Source organism: Gymnoscopelus braueri (assembly GCF_963280865.1).
Source record: "Gymnoscopelus braueri genome assembly, chromosome: 8".
Taxonomy (NCBI): Eukaryota; Metazoa; Chordata; class Actinopteri; order Myctophiformes; family Myctophidae; genus Gymnoscopelus; species Gymnoscopelus braueri.
This window is the reverse complement of record NC_137609.1, coordinates 42,337,117-42,356,512: the sequence shown is the minus strand read 5'-3', so window position 1 is coordinate 42,356,512 and position 19,396 is coordinate 42,337,117. Positions and strand designations below refer to the sequence as shown.

Here is a 19,396-nt window from a genome sequence, read left to right as displayed (position 1 = left end):
ATGATTGGTGTTTGGATACGGAAACACCTGTTCGGCAGTTTTAGTCAACATCACTGTCTAAAAATGATCTACCGTGAGCATTTCTCCTAGGAAAATGTACACCCACACATTAGAAACCCCTAACATCACCAGCCTAGTATAAGGTATACTAGGCTTGTCACCAATGTTGATGATGATGATGAGTCCATGCACTGTATGAGAGGAAGAAACCCACCTCACATCACAGAGTGCTGCTAGCAGTCTAGAACGAACACTCTTGAAATCAATGGTTATGAACCCGCTTTCAAGAATGAACCAATCATTCATGTTCCCCAGGACCAACAACAACAACAACACTAACAGATTAATTTGCCTGATTATCTTTTCCAGAACAGACTTACAAGTGCCAGCATCATGACCACAAGGAATTAATACAGAGCTGTTGATACCAGAAAAAAATTGATTCCTCTGAAGCTATAAGAACAGTTAACACTTTGAGGTTTGTAAAAATGTAAAGTGCGTTATAAATAAAATATAATATTATTATTATTGTTAATGGACAAACGATGACACAACACAACAACAAAAACCTCTATTCAATCAAGAAGGCCAAACTGAGGTTGTTGGTCTGGTCCTGCTGTAATGGTATATATAAGATCCAACATCACACAGCCAGTGCTGGGCCCTTTTAATAGACTCGATAACTGAAAGACATTCTCGCATCCTCTTTTACAGTCTCGCATGACTAAACCTCATCATGTTCCAAAAGACAAGATCTGTCTGTCTGTCTGTCTGCCTACGCTGAAAGGGTCTTTCATTTGCTTTGCATCCTGTATGACTAACACATTCTTGTGTACTTGTTGTGTGAGAAATTTAGGCAAGCAAACCAACTACGGCAGGGGTCTTCAACGTTTTTTTTTTCAGGCCAAAGACCCCTTAGCTGAGAGAGAGATGAAGCAGGGACCCCCAGAACATATTGTATAAAATTGTGTTGCAGATAAAACTTTAGATTCCATATAGCTTCGTTCATAGACTTGTTTGACAGCACTATCATGTTGGATTGATAAAAAATGTGTATTTTCAGACATTTAACCACTTAAACCGTCAATACTTAGTAAACCTGACCTTTCACTCTGTACTTGGTCTGCTCTTTTTTCCCCCTCTACACCAAACTGTTTTTCCGAAAATAGCCGATCTACAAGCTCACAATGCCTCGCAGCGCGAGGCGTTGTGAGCTTGTAGATCCGCTAGTTTTTGGCAAGAGTTCTCCTCAGAACAGGGATGCAATAGAGGGTTCAAGTGGTTAATGTAAAAAAAAAAAATCCTATCACACAAAAGATTTTGCAACCCCCCAATGCCCATTAGTAACTCCCGGAGACCCTGTTGAAGACCCCTGAACTACAGAGTCACCAGGAAAACTCGCATTATGCCTATGAGATGTACTATAAGAGAGATTGATTAATATACATTTATAGCTCTGTAACAACTATTTAAAAAAATTGGACAATCCACAGAATCAACACTACTACTCATAAAAGAGGATTTGGCACCCTTGTCTCGTGCTATGGGAGGTACCTTCTCATATTAACAAAATTAGAAGGAAACTGTCAAATATCATGAACTTTAAAGACATCACAGGTGAATTCTAGGTAACAAAGGACTTAAGTTCCTTTAGCAGTGGGAAGCCTGGTTTTACATATAAGGCTTAAGTTACAATAGGTACAGTGAGCTGGTATCGGCCCCCACACAGCAGATCAAATTAAAACTACATTTAAGGACTTTCAGTGGTGCATCCATAATTTAAAACAGGCACGAAACGGTGCCAGTAAATCATATGTATTGGTGGTTCCTGGCATTAATCCTGTAGTGGACCTAGCCTTGAATCAAGACTATCATAGATGTATTTTAATCAAGTCTGACTTTTACTTTCGTATCTATGATAATAGATATGTAAATGTCAAAATCGATAAAATACATCTATGATAGTCTTGATCCAAGGCTATAGTGGACCCACAGGATAAAGCCCACCCCCAGTCTGCAATCCATGGAGTCTATGCAGTGGTGTAAAGTAACTAAGTACATGTACTCAAGTACTGTACTTAAGTACAATACTTTACTGGAGTATTTCCAATTTTCTGCTTCTACTCCACTACATCTCAGAAGGTAAATATTGTACTTTTACTCAACTACAATTATTTGAAAACTTTAGTTACTAGTTACTTTGTAGATTTTGATTATAATTACAAAACACGTACATTAACCACTTCAGCCTACATTTTGGCCATTTGAAAATAGCCAATCTTCAAGCACACAATGCGTCGTGTGAGCTTGTAAATCTGCTATTTTCAATATATTGTATACATTTTATACTTATAAAAACTTGTGAAATGGGACATTCTGCATAATTAGTACTTTCTACTTTTGGTACTTTAAGTACATTTTCATACCAATACATTTGTACTTTTACTCAAGTAAATTTTGAATTCCGGACTTTTACTTGTAACAGAGTATTTCTACATTGCAGTATTGATACATTTACTTAAGTAAAATATTTAAGCACTCTTTCCACCACTGCAACCTACTGTACTACACAGTCATAACCCACAACAATACAGTGCGTCTCCATCGATGACACAACATCAGGTTTGTTTTCAACTGAAATGGCCCAATAACCTGTCAATGAGCTACATTTCAGGCCCTTTATTAGGTTAGATCTGTCAGCAGAGCTTATAGACTAGCTGTCCTGGTATAGGTATTATGAGCTAACAGTTAGCAGCTCCTACTACAACTTATCCATTCCAAAACAACGTCACGTTACATTAGCAGCCACTGATCTCTCTCTGTTCTCATTTGGCAACAAGAAGCTGCAATAGGTTTCGTGTCACTGAAGGTAAAAATGCATGCAATGAGGATCTGTAAACAGTAACATTAGCTGATGATCATAATAATGACAGCCAGTGACACGTCGGCTGCTGATGCTAGCTAATGTTATGAGGCCGAGGATGATGCAGACAGAGGCCGATGGCCTGGAATGCTTAGAGAGAGCCCTTCAACCATAACGTCACACATAAAGCCTGCATTAAAACACAACATCGTTTACCGTCATGCTGGGACGGCCGGGGAGGAGATCCCGGGGCCTGATCGGCCATGGCTTCTTTAAAAGTGTCTGGTGACAGTAACCAGTGCAGTGAGTGGGACAGACAGAGCTGCTAGGAGTGTCCAAGAAAAACAGGCTAACATCACAACCGGGTGTCAAGCACCCGCAGCAGCGGCATCGTGGGTTGTTCCGGTTTGGGATTTTCACAATAAAGGTCTTCGTGACCACTGACAGGCGGGTTGCGATCACACGATTTTTTATTTATTTGCATTTTAATTTTAATTTATTTTATTTAAAATAATAATAATTTAAATTTAAAATTTAATTTTTTTAATATATTTTTTAAGTAAGTAAATAAAAAGATTTCTAGTCAACACTACTAAAACAGAGAAAGTGCGTTGGACGCAGAACAGAAGTGACTTTGAACCATTCACAAGATGTGCAGCTCAAGCTTTCAGAACCGGTGTAGAGCCCGCCTACTGTATCCAGTCATTTGAGCTCACGCACCTAGAGGTGGAAAGACTGGTGACGCGAGGTTACACCAAGGGGCCAGCTTGAGATTTTTACATTGACTCCAATACGGATGAGACAGTTCAAATGAATTTCCTGTAGTTTCGCTGTTTTACCCCTGCGGGTGTCAGAAAGAATTAATTTTAATGCAAGCGGATGGGTTTTTGACAAACTTTAGACTAGATTTTCTTACCTTAATAAAAATGTCCATACATTCTATATGCTTCCAGTCGCTAGTTTAAAGTCTCCTTTCAATCATCATGATATGCGTTTTGCTAAATTATGGTCCCATTTATTTAAAAATTGACGATAAAGTAGGCTATTCTCTTGGAGGAGCGGGATGATTAGATTGACAAGCTACACAACCAATAGCATTCATTCCCCGCCCCCGCTCTTGATTGACAAGCTACCCAACCAATAGCATTCTTTGGGGATTGTTTTCCGGTTCCTGTTCCCGACATGCTTTTGGGCTTATATTAGAGATGGCGGATTTCAAATTCCTGAACAATCGGCTTCATTTTCGATCTGTTGAAAACAGCGGTCTGGCTTTGTCCATCTCTTTTATACAGTCTATGGGTTACACACACCCACAGGCACCCATACAAACCGTTTCCGTATCCGCTTTATACCGGATGTGCAACCTGCAAAGTGAATTGATCCCAGTCTACATCAAGTGACGAGTTGCGTTGAAATCTGGCGATTGGCACATCGTCGTGTCGGTCCAGTCCCACTATTGTCCTCCTGTGCATGAAGGCACTGTCCTGCTGGAACTAAATCCCAGCATCATAAATTGAAATGTCCCTCATTAGGATGGAAAACTTTGCAGAAAATTTGGAACTGGACAGCGGTGGACGAAGTACTCAACCCAGTACTTGAGTAAAAGTACAGATACTAATGGTCAAATTTACTCCACTGCAAGTAAAAGTAGCTCAGTCAAAAAATCGAGTAAAAGTACAAAAGTAATTTAAAAATACTTAAATGCATTTACCATTTACCATGTAGATCAGGGGTCTTCAACGTTTTTTCAGGCCAAGGACCACTTAGCTGATATAGAGATGAAGCAGGGACCCCATACTGTATACTGTATCCTTATTTGTTAGAATGCTTTTCATTCTGTCATATAGAAACGTGCATTGTGGCCTTGCATAGAACTTTAAAATTCTGTTCAGCTTGATTGATTGATTGATGTAGTTTATTTAGTAAGACATGAGAATAGTACATAACAGTACATGGAAGTACAAGTTCACAATTCAAGGTCTACTAAACTGGAAAACTCATTAAGCACTGAGCTTGTTTAAGATGAGAACCCCATGCACACAAATCATGATGACATATAAGAGACAGACAGATATACACACTACTATACAGAATGTCATACAATCAGTTTACAGGTTACTGGTATGATGAGTGAAAAATATGTACAAAAGAAGAAAGAGAGAGGGGGGGTAGGGGGGTAGGTTAGGTTAGGACATGTGGTAGGTTAGGACTTGGACAGGGGCCATTTTTGAATTGCAGCCTCCTGAAGGTGTATCTTTAGGGCAGTTTTGAAAGTGAGTAGGGTTTTACACTCCTTTACTCCTTTTGGTAGGGCATTCCACATTTTTGATGAATAGCATGAGAACGAGTTCATTCCCTTTGTTGAGCCAAATCTGGGTTGAACATGATTTGTGGAGCTGCCTCTGGTGTTATGATCATGGACTTCATTAACATTTTGGAAGTATTTTGACAAATACAGGGGGATCCCAATGTTGTGGTGTATCTTGAAGACCAGGCCCATAGCAAGTTGCTTTACTCTGTCCTCAACCCTAAGCCATCCAATCCTAGCAAAATGAGCAGGGGTTAGATGGGTTTTGTGATTGAGGCCAAGAAGTAGCCTTACAAGTTTGTTTTGGGATGTTTGGAGCCTTGTTTTTAAGGCCTTGGAGGTGTTGTGATACCATGACAGCTCACAACCCATTGAAATTGTCAGCCAGCTCTGTGCAGTTTTGGAGAAGTAAAAACTCCTGACTAGACACGTACATAACTTCAACATGCATGAGAACACTGTTCTGTGTGAAATCCATCGAACCTCAGAATGGTAAAGTAGAGCAGTGTGTTCTTCACAGCTTCTTCACAGCTTTCATGACATCTGACAATTAAGCACTAATTTATTTGGCAACGTTACGAGTGACTCCCTAGTCCTTGTGTAGCATGCATGCAGTTTCACTTGTTGTGACCTGTGTTGCATGCAGTTTAACCTGTAACATGTGTAGCATGCAGTTTAACCTGTAACATGTGTAGCATGCAGTTTAACCTGTAACATGTGTAGCATGTAGTATAACCTGTGACATGTGTAGCATGTAGTATAACCTGTGACATGTGTAGCATGCAGTTTAACCTGTGACATGTGTTGCATGCAGTTTATCCTGTAACCTGTGTAGCATGCTGTGCCTCCATCAGGTGCACACATAGGAGCCAACCAGTGCTCGAGCACCTACCTGTTTGCTTTCATAGGAGAAATTATTTAAAATAATTAAAATTAGAAATCTTATTTAAATATCGGTCTTGCTGAACCACAGTGCTCTCCACCCTGCTCTCATTCAATACAATGTAGGTTAGGTCGCTTTGTTTTCTCATCCAGATAAGTGTGAAAGCGTTTTAGTTGAGCATGGCAGTCGCCATGTTTCTTGTTAAAACTAGAGTATAAAGGCACGAAAATAATAAATTAAGCTGTCAGCACTCGCTATGCAACACTTTTAAAAACACGCAGCAGAAGAAGGAAATGTAAAAATATCTCAGACATATGTGGGTGTGAACTGTGAAGTGTGGTTTACATTATAGGACACTCAAACGTGTGAACTTGCTACAGTAGGTTCTGTTGACAGGCTTTTTATTTGGGCTTATCTATGAATCATTATAAAAAAAAATTTAAACAGTATGTGAACTATGTACACTTTTACTAGACTGGGTCTAGTAAACTTATCTGTTGCCTAAATTGCTACTGTCCTAAGTACAGTACTCAAGTAAATTTACTCTGTTACTGTCCACCACAGGAACTGGAACACTCTAGAAAATATAAATATAAATATTTAACTTTAATTTTATAATGGATGTAAAAAGGGGCTGTGATCGATCATGCTGAAACCTTGCCCATGCAAATGTACGTCATAGATACGTCATAGATGACTGACGTCATAGATGATTGATGTCACAGGCTGGTCACATGAATTCAGAGGTCCTCATTGGAGCCAAATACGAGGTCAGAATGCATTGAATTTAACTTCTGTAGGACAAATGCTCTTCCTCAAGGTCCTGAGAGCGGCTGTGCAGACCCGAATCCGGCTTCAGAGCACAGTTGTCAGTGCGAAGGCTGGAGCCCAGACAGCGTCGTCAGGGTTCTCATTTGATCTCACTGACCAACAAAAAGAATTCCAGGAGCTGGCAAGGAAGTTTGCTCGCGAAGAGATTGTTCCAGTCGCTGCAGCCTATGACAGAAGTGGTGAGTATCCCTACCCAGTCATCAAGAGAGCATGGGAGCTTGGTCTGATGAACTCTCACATTCCAGAGGACTATGGTGGAATGGGCCTGTCAATTTTTGATGCCTGCCTTATCACAGAAGAGCTGGCTTATGGCTGCACAGGAGTCCAAACTGCCATTGAGGCGAACTCTCTTGGTCAAATGCCTGTTATCCTTGCTGGTAATGATGCACAGAAGAAGAAATACTTGGGAAGAATGACAGAGGAGCCACTTATGTGTGCGTATGCTGTGACGGAGCCCGGGGCAGGCTCTGATGTAGCTGGCATCAAGACCCGAGCTGTTAAGGTGGAGGACGAGTATGTTGTTAACGGACAGAAAATGTGGATAACCAATGGAGGAAAAGCTAACTGGTACTTCCTCCTGGCTCGCACTGAGGCCGACCCTAAATGTCCTGCCAGCAAGGCATTTACTGGCTTCATTGTTGACGCTGACACACCTGGTATTAAAGTTGGCAGGAAGGAGATGAACATGGGACAGAGGTGCTCAGACACCAGAGGTATCACCTTTGAGGACGTGAGGATCCCCAAGGAGAATGTCCTCATCGGAGAGGGAGCCGGCTTCAAGATTTCTATGGGAGCCTTTGATAAAACCAGGCCACCGGTAGCAGCGGGAGCAACAGGCCTGGCACAGAGGGCGCTCGATGAAGCCACCAATTACGCACTGGAGAGGCGGGCCTTTGGAAAGCTCATTGCTGATCACCAGGCAGTGTCGTTCCTGCTGGCTGAGATGGCCATGAAGGTGGAACTGGCCAGGATGGCCTATCAGCGGTCAGCCTGGGAGGTGGACAGAGGCCGTCGGAACACCTACTACGCCTCCATTGCCAAGGCCTTTGCTGGTGACATCGCCAACCAGGTCGCCAGCGATGCCGTACAGGTGTTTGGAGGCAACGGCTTCAACAGCGAATACCCAGTTGAGAAACTGATGAGAGATGCCAAGATCTACCAGATCTACGAGGGAACCGCCCAAATTCAGAGAATCATTATCGCCCGTGAGCACCTCGGAAAATACAAGAAATGAACTCCACCAAGAACTATCCTTGTTGAATTTTTTTCTTGTTTGTGAACCACTGTTTTAACTTGTGGTTTCTTTTCATTTTCTCCCCAATTTGGTCATTGCCAATCCCCCTGTCTGTATAGACCCTGTCACTGCCAACCCCTACTGTTGGCCTGGGGAGGGTGTAGACCTAATTATAGACCTGGACCTAATTATAACCATCAATTAGTTGAGTTGTAACAGATTCCATTTACTGTAATCATGTTTCTATTTTAGTATTCTAGTTTATGTTGAACTTGTATGAATGTATTTATTATTGTTAAAATGTTTCTGTATGTCTCTGCTACACCCCCCCGCCCTCCTCAAAAAAGGAAAAAAGTTTACATACGCTCAAAGGTCCCCAATAGAAATATTAAGCTTTGTCCTCTTGACAGATATGTAGGGTACAAATATATTTTCATGATGCATTTTTGTCAATTAAAACGTCAGTCAATCAATCAACTTAACATTGGAGCCACGCCATTTCTATGTGGATCCTGAGTTACACATCATTTCCTAGTTATTGTAAACTTGATGTTTTATGACGACAATTTGACAGAACACCATCTGTTCACAATAATATAATATATGATCTGCATCAATATGGTGCTGCTGTATGGGATCATTTGAAATAAATGGACCGTTGTTGGAGAGAGCCCAAAACAGTGAAATATGCCATACACAAAATACCTCATAAGGAAGACTATACCATCTTGAAATAGTCCACATCTTTTGTAAACCCCAATACAACATGAATTGTGAGTGTAATCATAACAAATACATATCTGGCTTTGATATGAGTTACGTGATGTATGTCTATGACCTAAATACTTTTGAGGAGGATTTACATAAGCATAGGCCTATTTGTTTTGACATCCATCAGAGTTGTCCTGTGAGACCACCAGGCCTCAGAACTGGACCATCAATGCTTCAGTACCACAAGGCTCAATCCGCAGTCCCCTCCTATTCTGCACCTTCATTGATAACCTGGTTGAAGTCTGTGAAAATGAGCTCTACATGTACATTGATGACTAAATCCTCTATGCCCACATATAAGATCTCCAGAATTGAGGGCTGAAGTGGACCGGGATCTCCATGCAGCACGTAACCAAAATGGGGAGTTTCACGATGGTCACCAGCTAGCCACCACCAGTGGTGGAAAAAGTACTCAAATGTTTTACTTAAGTAAAAGTATCAAAACTGCAGTGTATAAATACTCTGTTACAAGGAAAAGTCTGGTAATCAAAATTTACTTGAGTAAAAGTACGAAAGTATTGATATCAAAATGTACTTAAAGTACCAAAAGTGAAAAGTAATTGTGCAGAATGTCCCATTTCACAAGTTCAAAATGTATAACAAATATTTTGAAAATAGCAGATCTACAAGCTCACAACGCGTCGCATCGCGACGCATTGTGAGCTTGTAGATCGGCTATTTTCAAATTGCTGAAATATAAATAGGGCTGAAGTGGTTAATGTATGTTTTGTGATCTGCAAAATAACTAGTAACTGAAGCTGTCAAATAATTGTAGCGGAGTAAAAGTACAATATTTACCTCTGAGATGTAGTTTAGTAGAAGTAAAAGTACAGAAAATTGGAAATACTCCAGTAAAGTAAAAAATCCTCAAAAGTGTACTTAAGTACAGCACTTGAGTAAATGTACTTAGTTACTTTACACCACTGCAGCCACCACAAACAAGCTTGACATCTTGGGCATCACAATAGACCACAAGCTGTCATGGTCAAAATACCTGTGACCCCTGACCAATATCTCCGATTCTCCATCCATCAGGGAAGGTCAGAAACTGGGAGCACTGAGGAGAGTGGCCAGTAAACTCACCACTGAGATCCGAGCCACGGTCTACACAAGTTACAGGTGTGCACTGTCATGGAATACGCCTCACGCAGCTGAATGTGTGCTCCAACAACAACACATCTTGGTTAGCTTGACAACATCCAAAATAAATCCCTCAAAATAATTGGAGTGGACCAGGACACTGTCTGTACAAAACTCTCCATCCCCAGCCTTATATCCACAGAAGATATATGCTCCCTCCACCATACACCAGATGACGAACCACCCGCCTATATATGCACAGCCACACCAGACCATGCTCTCAGCCTCCCAGAACAACAAGATTCTTGGATAGAAGCTTTCTGCACACTGCCGTCCATGTATGGAACAGCCTTCCAGAGCATGTCATCAGAACCATCACAGATAATGTTTTTTAGGCCTTCAAATGCAGAGCGCTGACCACCCCTCTCATTAACTGTTGAGCTGCAGTGAACCTATAATTGGCCAACTGGATATAACCATATTCTCTGACATGTGTGTGTGTGTGTACAGTATGTGCGTGCATGCTGCGCGCGTGTGTGTGTGTGTGTGTGTGTGTGTGTGTGTGTGTGTGTGTGTGCGTGTGCGTGTGTGCATGCATGCATGAGTACATCTGTGTCTGTGTGTTGTGTACATCTGCGTGTGCATCAGAATCACATGCGGGAAGACCACACGGGATTGTTTCCACATGTGAATATTATAACAGCACATTTTTCACTCGTGAGATTAAAACGTGACAGTTCATGGATGGATTCAGATGTGAAAAGTCAACATGTAAAACACATGTCCACATGCTTTATTTTCACTTTTTTTTATGGGATGTTCACTGGAATTTATATTGACCAAAGTCCCAACAACATTTCGCAACAACTTGCTCAATCCAGTTATGAGATATGATGTTTTTTGCATTTGTGGTGCCCCCTATGTGTGTTATACTATATTTTGAACATGCTATCTATCATCCTTTAACATCTCTACTGAGTTTCATAGCAATCAAGCAAAGTTATAGCCATTTTACTTATAAGCCACACCGTATTTAAACTTTCTAGGCTAATACGTGTAGGAGGAGCTGTTACAAATGCCTGGTGTAACATTGTATTAGCAGCAAAGTTGTGCATATATGCCTGAATATGCATACCGTATACAGTATACGTTTTGTGACAATTAAGCTTTTTGTCCTGCTGCTGTCCTGAACAGGGCTCTCTCTCGCAAAAGAGATCTCTCAATGGGACTCACCTGTACACCATCTTCATGACTGGGAAATCTTTTGGCATATCTGATTTTACACATCACATCATTTTCCCACCTCACAGAAATGTATGAAAAGCTGAGGGAAGAAGAACCTTGAAACCTTAGATATGTATGGAGCCATGTCATGTGTGTTTGAATGTTTGTCTTTGTATAAGTTTCAGAGGGAAAGTTTTGTAGAGCTAGCTATAGTATTGAAACACTTTTTTTTTTTAAATAAACAAGGTTGCATAGCATGCTGTTATGTACTACTGCAGATACCAAAAAAACTGCTTAAAGCTACTGTAACAATGAGCACAAATTAAGTTGTACTTGAGAAATTGGCATGTAACACCTAGGGCTAAGTGAGACAATGTATATAGGTTTCGGTCATAAAGAGTATCACATTGTCTTTTGTGAGACCACTCCCTTACAGAGCATATGAATTTATCACATTGCACATTGATGTTGTTGGTGGATGTTAATCTAGCCAAGTCTGTACATTTGGAAGGCATGTGGCATACCACATGATCAAAGGTTAGTTCCAATCATATTTGTGACTCAATATGATCATTTGATTTTAAAAAAAGTCTTGTCATGCAATCAACTGATTTTCACATGAGGGAAGGAATAAATATAATTTCATAACCTAGCTTGTCCAAAATAAGTGTGTGCGTGCGTGCGTGCATGTTAATGTGAACCATGGCTCTGAAATATGTGACATTTACGTTTTTCTTTTTTTTTATGCAGTTGTGAAGAATATCTTATAATTGGATTGAAAAAATCTCATCTAAATTGTTACACATGCATAAACAGAAACTTGATTCAACATTCCAAATACTCATGGCACAGACCGCACAGTAATCAACTAGACATTGTCAGTGTTTCTTATTCACTTGGTTGGGTTGGAACCATATTCATAATTCATTTTCAGTTTCTTTGTATTTGTATGAGAGGTATCTTCTTCATTGGGCTCTAACCGTGTGCTCTAACCGTTTTTTTGCGGGGCTCCCCCAAGTGCGGGGCCCTGTGCGGCCGCACCGCTCGCACTACCCTTCCTGCGGCCCTGCACACACACGCACACACACACTCACATGCATGCACGGACTGCACGCATATGTTGCTATGTGCGCCACATCAATCGAAGGAGATGGGTGGGAGAGTTACAGTTCCTTACCCTATTAAGGAAATGAGTTTACAACAGAGGCAGACCAAAGAATATATCATGACTTCCCCAAATCTTCTACAGTCATCAATGTACAGAGCACTATAGCACATTTGATAGCAACCAAGACTTTTCTGAAAAGGTAAGGCAAATTCAGTGCAGACAGGTCAATATACAGTAGGGATAGAGTGGGCACCTCGCTGCAAAATTGGCTATTTTGTCCAAAATGTTAAAAGAATACAACATTTTAAAAATGGTCTTAAGTAATATAAAGTATACATGATGTGATCATTATCAGACATAAATGTATCCTTCAACTTCTTGATTATGCCCAAAACGACTGGATATACAAGTTTTGTAGCAATTTGTAGCAATTGTAGAAATATTAGACCTTAATTGTCAAATGTTCAATCATGTTCTAATAATGTATACTTTACATTACTTACTTACTCACTTTACATTTTCCAAATATTACATTTTTTTTACATTTTGGAAAAAATAGTATATGATATTTTACATCGAGGTGCCCACTCTTCTTGTTACCCAATACGGTATGTCAATATTATTACTGACTTAAAGTCATCCCTACGGATGTATGCCAATCATACTAATAGTATTAATAATATTTTGTTGTTTGCAAACATTTATTTTGGTTTGAAATGGTAGCCATTTTAGTATCCAAGAAAGGTTTCATTGTTAATATAATGCTAATAATACCCAAAATCCTATTCAGCAGTGACAAATGTATACAATTACAGTGGTATGTACAGTATAAAGTATATTAGATGGAAAGAAATTTAGTTTTTCTTTTTAGTTGCATATGCATACCGTATCTAACAGTGTTAGAATCAAACTCACTTGTCTTCTTTTGTGTCTATTGGACAGTAACAGGAAACACTGTCACTGCATGTCCATAAGAGGATGTATTGTACAGATAAAAAAAAGCAAATGGCCATTTTGTACCACTGTGTTCATACAGATAAGGGTGAATAAATACCAGTCCACCTCTTTCTGCTCGTCAAAGGCTAGACAATTTTGTCCAACCCAGAAGGTCAAGGTATAACGCTTTAACGGGTTAGTTTATTTGATGCTAAACATTATAATAGCAGAACCACAACGAGTCTTTTGTGTTTTGTTTTAGTTTTTTTTAAACTAACCTCACAAAGTTCATGTCATGCATACCAAAATAACCATGATACTTGGTGAGACGTAAAAAGAGGAAGTGATGCATCTTCTTTCCATCGTAGTCTACACTGTAAAGCAGAATTGCAGATGCCATTAAAGCAAGAGATCATGATTAGAGCACTCCCTTCTATTTTTGGGGATTATTCTATAACAAACTAATTTGTGGCGGCAGGTTGGAGCACCAATGGATATTTTACGTGAACACCTCTGGCTCTGGGTTATCCTTGGAATGGTTGTAGTATCATTGTTGATAAGCTTCATCTTCCTCATGATCAACAGATGCATCGCCAAAGAAGGTGTGTTGATATGAGCTGGATACTAAATTATGTAAAGTGTTGAGTTCTGAGGGTTTTTTTCTTGGTGTAGTCTTGTTTCCATTACTATTCTCATTAGTTGAGTGGACTTGTTAAAACATAATTTGTGTTCACATAATGATTGAGTATGGCTTGTAATGAGTTGTAACTATTACTTTCAACGGGATAATAATACTAATTTCAAACATATTGTAACTGTAGGGGTGCCAATCTACACCAAGAAGCTTTTTTGAATTGTAGGGTATCCAAATATTAGCAATGTGAAGTAGGTTTTAAGGATGTCTTGTTTGTTTAAAGCACTCAATGTTCTGGCCCCTCCTTACATTAACCACATGAACCCTAGCATCCCTATTCTGGGGGCGAACATTCGGCAAAAAAGCAGATCTACAAGCTCACAACGTTGTGGGCTTGTAGATGCTGTAAAACATATTGTGCTATCCCTTTTCTATTTTTGAAGACTTGCGTAAACTACATGGTAAATGAAAATAATTGGGCATCAAGTAGGCTTACCAGCACTAATGTCTGTGAAGACACCATTTCAAATGTGAACATTTCAGCAATGAGGTTGATTTTCAAAACACGCTTGGAAAAGTTCTCCCTTTTATTCAACCCACCATTTGTAATGGTAGCCTCTAACATCAAATTCTATACAACTCATGTTGTATGTAGCTTCCCCCCGATATGTGTAATAGTCAAATTAACATGCCTAGTTTACAGTGACCAGAAAACAATGAAATAATAATGACTCAGAGCTGCATCATCAGACAATACAATATGTACAATAAACCAGTACTTACTAAGGTTTATCAATGTTGTTTTGCCTTGGCAACAGACGTGACACAGGATGTGAGTGTGTGATGTGTTAAACCGCATTCATCCACACCATGCTCATGTCCTGCAATCTGCAACCAGACCCTTCTCAAAAGACATGGCATATTTATGCACTTGTATGACCTTGTAACCTTTCAAACAGAAGCATGAACACAATCTTCATAGAAATTTACACTGCAGCTCAGAAATGATGCAGACATTACAATACCCTCTTATTAGCCTGTTATCACCACGTTGTGATTTAAAGAACGACATTGATCTTTTCGAGTAAATAAATATTAAATAATTATGTATAGACATATTTCTCTGTGCAATTTCTCATGCAATATTATTGATTTTTTTTCCCCACAGATGAATACAACACCTCACAACCAGCCAGCACACCCCAGTTTTATACCCAGTATGTATTTGTATTACAAATATTCTATTTAGTCATTAATGTGTGATTTCCTTGAACCCGTTAAAAGTTGGACCATTTTGGTCATTCTACCTTGTTAAAATTGTAAAAATGGCTGATGGGCCTTGGGTTTGAATATTGAAATAGTTTTTGTCAATGCAGACTGGCAACGATATGTTAACATCTCAGTGAACTCTCCTCTCCTTCTCAGAAGCAGCAAATATCATCTAAAAGATATTGAAGATGACTTGCCACCTTTGCCACCCAGGACTCAGTTTCTTACAGAAACAGGCAAGATTTTAAGTGGATTATATGGTAGAATTTTTCAAATGACATTGCATTGTGTCCTAACATTTTACTCATCATCATCAAAGCCAAACAACAGTGCAGCTCCTTCTACCAACACTAGACTAGCATCACTTTCTATCATTTTATGCTCTAGCTTAGGCCTTCATAACAGCCATCATAACAGCTGTCATAACAGCCATCTGAGACACTGTATGTTTTCTCCGGTATCCTCCTTAGTTACAACTCATTGCTTTCTTCACTTTGTGTCATTATGCTACTATATGCACATAGATGTATAAGATATGCTTAGCGGAGCACAAATTTCTGCCAGGCTCGTGGCATATCCATAGCTGTGTAAGTGGTTGAGTTGCAGCCCTCAGGACATGAGGAAACTGCAGGAGACATAGTCATAGTCATAATCTTCATACATTGCGGTGCTTCCTGTGGGCAGAAGTGAAAGCATTTCTGGAGGTGTGCTCTATAGGGCCTGGCAAAAAAAACAAAAGGGGGCATCAACATGTGTCACTTGGTAGTGGGGGCCATGTTTTGGGTCAGAGACTACATAATAATGACGCTATTCTACAGATTGACGTGGATCACAGGGTTTGTGACAGAGTTTGTAAACAGTGACTCTTCCGTGCTATTACATACTTTATTGACTTACAATGGTGCAGACTTGCTCAGTTTGTAAGTCCCATATAAGGTGGCATCGAGGAAATGCGGTAGATAAAGGAGTTCGATTTTTCGAGGCTTTCCAGCCTGGAGGCAACATAGAGGACGAGTTAACAAAGAGACGACGGATGGCTGGCTCGGATCTCAGCATATCTTTCTAATAAACGTTCTTGAATCTTGAAACATTGTCATTCATATGTAGCATACCATGAGTTATCATATGAAATTATAAAAAATTACTCCAGTTCTGAATCAGTTCTTAATGATTAAAAACAATGAACACAGTGATGTGGGCAAAGGTAGATGTTGTATGTAGATGTTGAGCAGGTATCAAAATGAGCTACATCTACAAGCTGAATTACACTCTTGTGTACTACCAAGATGTGACAAAAATACAATATATTTATTGCACCATAACCACTTACATAAGCACAGCTATGTTATATTTGTGCATTTATAATGTCTACGTTACATCAATTCTCCGATGATTCCTTCTAGTGACCCTGGTTCTTGACTAACAGGTTTCGTGCAAAGACTACACTGCATACAGTTGCAAAACATTAAAGTTTTTAGATTGGAGCATGGACAATCAGGGATGATTCTCCTGAAAAGGCTTTTCTAGAAATACAATTTACACGCGAAGCCAGACAGGGTAACAATGTTTTCAGTCATTTGTTATTCGAACTCAGTGAGTCTGTCAGGCACAAGTAGGCAGGCTGTTTGTAAAATGTTGAGCAGCTACAGTACAGCCTGAGCTACAATGTGGGGATTACCAATCTCTCTCTTAAAAGAAACACCCAATCTACAAGCTTTCGCTATGGAAGCTATTAAATGTGTGTATTAAAGGCTTAGGCAAATTTTCCGTTCACTATAGTCGGCAAAGAAGTAGTTAATGTTTACAAATCTACCGTCATCCACCGTCACTCTGTAAAGAGCATCATTGTGTAGTCTCTGACCCAAAACATGGCTTGCTGACATCACGTTACCACTCACTATAGTAGCCTCTCAACATGCGATTCCAATTTGGGGTTGATTAGATGTTGCCTTGTGATGTATTATTTTTTAAGAAATAGGCCCCACCTACTATTATTAGAAGCCAATTACAGGCAAACAATATAGAATAGCAAAAAGCTATTTGACGCTTATTGTCTCCTGAGATCAAAAGTGTGATGGCATTCATTCCGGCGGTTTGCCAGATTAGTTCTGAACAGACTCACACACACTCACATACAGACAGGGCGAAAACTTAGGCTTATCTTCACCCGAGGCCTTCGAGGCCTGGTGGAAATAATCTTATATTTCAAAATATTTGTACTACTACTATTACTAATAATAACAAGCAGGCCTAACAAATAAAATGGTGTTACAACATACTTCATAATAAAACAAAACAGAACAAAACAAAACAAAACACCTGTATTCAGCTATAAAATACAGAATGTGTTAACAGAGTGACACTATTGGTATTTTTTCAGATGTCGAGAACTATGAGAACTTCATGGAAGTGCCTGACTATTTGAAAGTTGAAGACGCAGTGTTGCCTCCCCCACCACCTTACCAGCATCCAGAGACCACATGCGATAGTCGAGACAGCCTCTCCACAGAGGAATACGATGACATCGGTGACGAGTTCGATGACGGAGAGGATGAAGAAGACTATGATGATGTGGGATAAATCCATGGCAACATGAGAAAAGATTATTCTACTGCTTGTATTTGCCATTCGACTGCAGGTCCTGCTGAAAAAGACAATTCCTTACAAGCTTTTTATGTATTTTGAGTATTATTATTTGATTATTTATAAAAAACATACATACATACATACATACATACATACATACATACATACATACATACATTACACATACTGTACATACATATACATACAGAGACCTATACAGTATACTTGTATATATACACATCAATATATAATGTAATGTATTTGTGATGCAATTCTGAGTAGCCTACACATTTTTCTTAAAGTATAGATAGTATGTCAGTGAAACTGCATTGCATAGCTTGTGTCCGGGTTCATTTTCTGTCAGCTACTTATTTTCACAAACACTGCAACAGGAAATAAACTTGGACCAACAATGTCTATGTAGTCAGTTGTTTATAAAGGTCTATACTTGGAACTTGGACTGGTGTAGACTAGAGTGGAGACAGACTATTTCAGTTTTGATGTTATTTTAACAACTGAGATTTGCACAGCTGATTCCCCAGTAGTGAAAATGACAGCCTGCAGCATCACCTCATAGTCATTATGTACAGCATATGCATAGCCTACATTTTCACTTAGTAGTGGAATTATGGTATTTTTGGGCTAGGCCTACACACTATAATTTCATGGCAAAAATCACACACCGTCGGTGTTTAATTGATTGATTGAGTACTTTATTCGACAAAAATGTAAACAGCACGAGGTACAGTCAGACATTTAGGCTAAAAGGATAACGCAAAAAAGTCCTAGGGACTTGTTTCCATTGTGGTCCTACAGTGTGTATTCAATTAATCAACATAAAAATTACAATTAGAAGTAGTTGAATCAGTTTGTTTTGGGAGGTCTGAAGCTTAGTTTTTAGTGACATTGGAGTGTTGGAGAACCAAGAGAGGTGCACTCATAGTCAAAGTGGCATTGAATGGCAAAGAGTCTTGAGAGCACTTTTGTCAACAAAAGAGGAAATTCTGCCCCCAAATCTTGTTCGTTGGCTTACTTTTTTGATCACTTTTGATGCCATTTTGCCTCTTTGCTGTTAAAGTAAGAGCAGGGTAATAGAGACTTATAGGAGATTATTTTAAATCTAAACTTTTGGCTTCAGGGATAGAGATTAAAACTGCCAAAGGAGATTAAAAACTGGGACCCCCAGGGATCCTTGAGGGGCCACCAAAGTTCACACACACACACACACACACACACACACACACACACACACACACACACACACACACACACACACACACACTGAACAAAAGTTAACACTGAGGATTTTACAGTGTAGTTTTTTGGCCACAGCACACATATCTTAAAACATAGATATAGGTATCCAGGCTTAATGCAGCATATCAAACTAGGGGTCATTGCAATTAAAAAGAGAATCAATGCCATTTGTTAACATCATTGAGAACCACTGCCAAAGAGGATTCAATCTCGTCAAAAAGGGTGAGGAAAAGGCGTCTTCAGTCATGTTCTATGACGCATGCTGTATGAATGTTTGCCAGTGTGAGCTAGACAAGAAACCAGGCGGCGTCAGAAAGCTGTTTGAAAAAGTGCGAAGAAGTTCAACACGTTTCTCGTTGTGGGGGGGCTTCACACCGACATGGCGACCCCCTCCTCCAACTGTCCAAGTTGT

At 39.7% G+C, this 19,396-nt stretch overlaps 3 protein-coding genes across 4 annotated transcripts in view; 2 read left to right on the top strand and 1 right to left on the bottom strand.

Moving 5' to 3' along the window:
• Positions 1 to 3,218, bottom strand: part of rabep1 (rabaptin, RAB GTPase binding effector protein 1) — a 332,504-nt gene extending 329,286 nt beyond the window's left edge. For both annotated transcript variants that reach the window (XR_013933663.1, XM_080436423.1), the window contains exon 1: positions 3,080 to 3,218. Coding sequence is in view for 1 of the 2 variants with exons in the window: in XM_080436423.1 (XP_080292549.1) it covers positions 3,080 to 3,128 (49 nt within the window). In the remaining variant the exon portion in view is untranslated. The remainder of the gene's footprint in view (positions 1 to 3,079) is intronic.
• A 3,641-nt stretch (positions 3,219 to 6,859) lies between these two features.
• On the top strand, positions 6,860 to 8,282 carry LOC308090462 (medium-chain specific acyl-CoA dehydrogenase, mitochondrial-like; the record flags this gene model as incomplete). Its single annotated transcript, XM_080435659.1, has 1 exon — positions 6,860 to 8,282. One exon carries the CDS (start codon positions 6,860 to 6,862, stop codon positions 8,117 to 8,119), a length of 1,260 nt encoding a protein of 419 aa, XP_080291785.1. The 3' UTR covers positions 8,120 to 8,282.
• Positions 8,283 to 12,388: 4,106 nt separating this feature from the next.
• On the top strand, positions 12,389 to 18,348 carry scimp (SLP adaptor and CSK interacting membrane protein). Its single transcript, XM_080435275.1, has 5 exons — positions 12,389 to 12,501; positions 13,717 to 13,840; positions 15,041 to 15,089; positions 15,298 to 15,377; positions 17,522 to 18,348. Exons 2-5 carry the CDS (start codon positions 13,729 to 13,731, stop codon positions 17,719 to 17,721), a joined length of 441 nt encoding a protein of 146 aa, XP_080291401.1. The 5' UTR covers positions 12,389 to 12,501; positions 13,717 to 13,728; the 3' UTR covers positions 17,722 to 18,348.
• Positions 18,349 to 19,396: the final 1,048 nt, after the last annotated feature.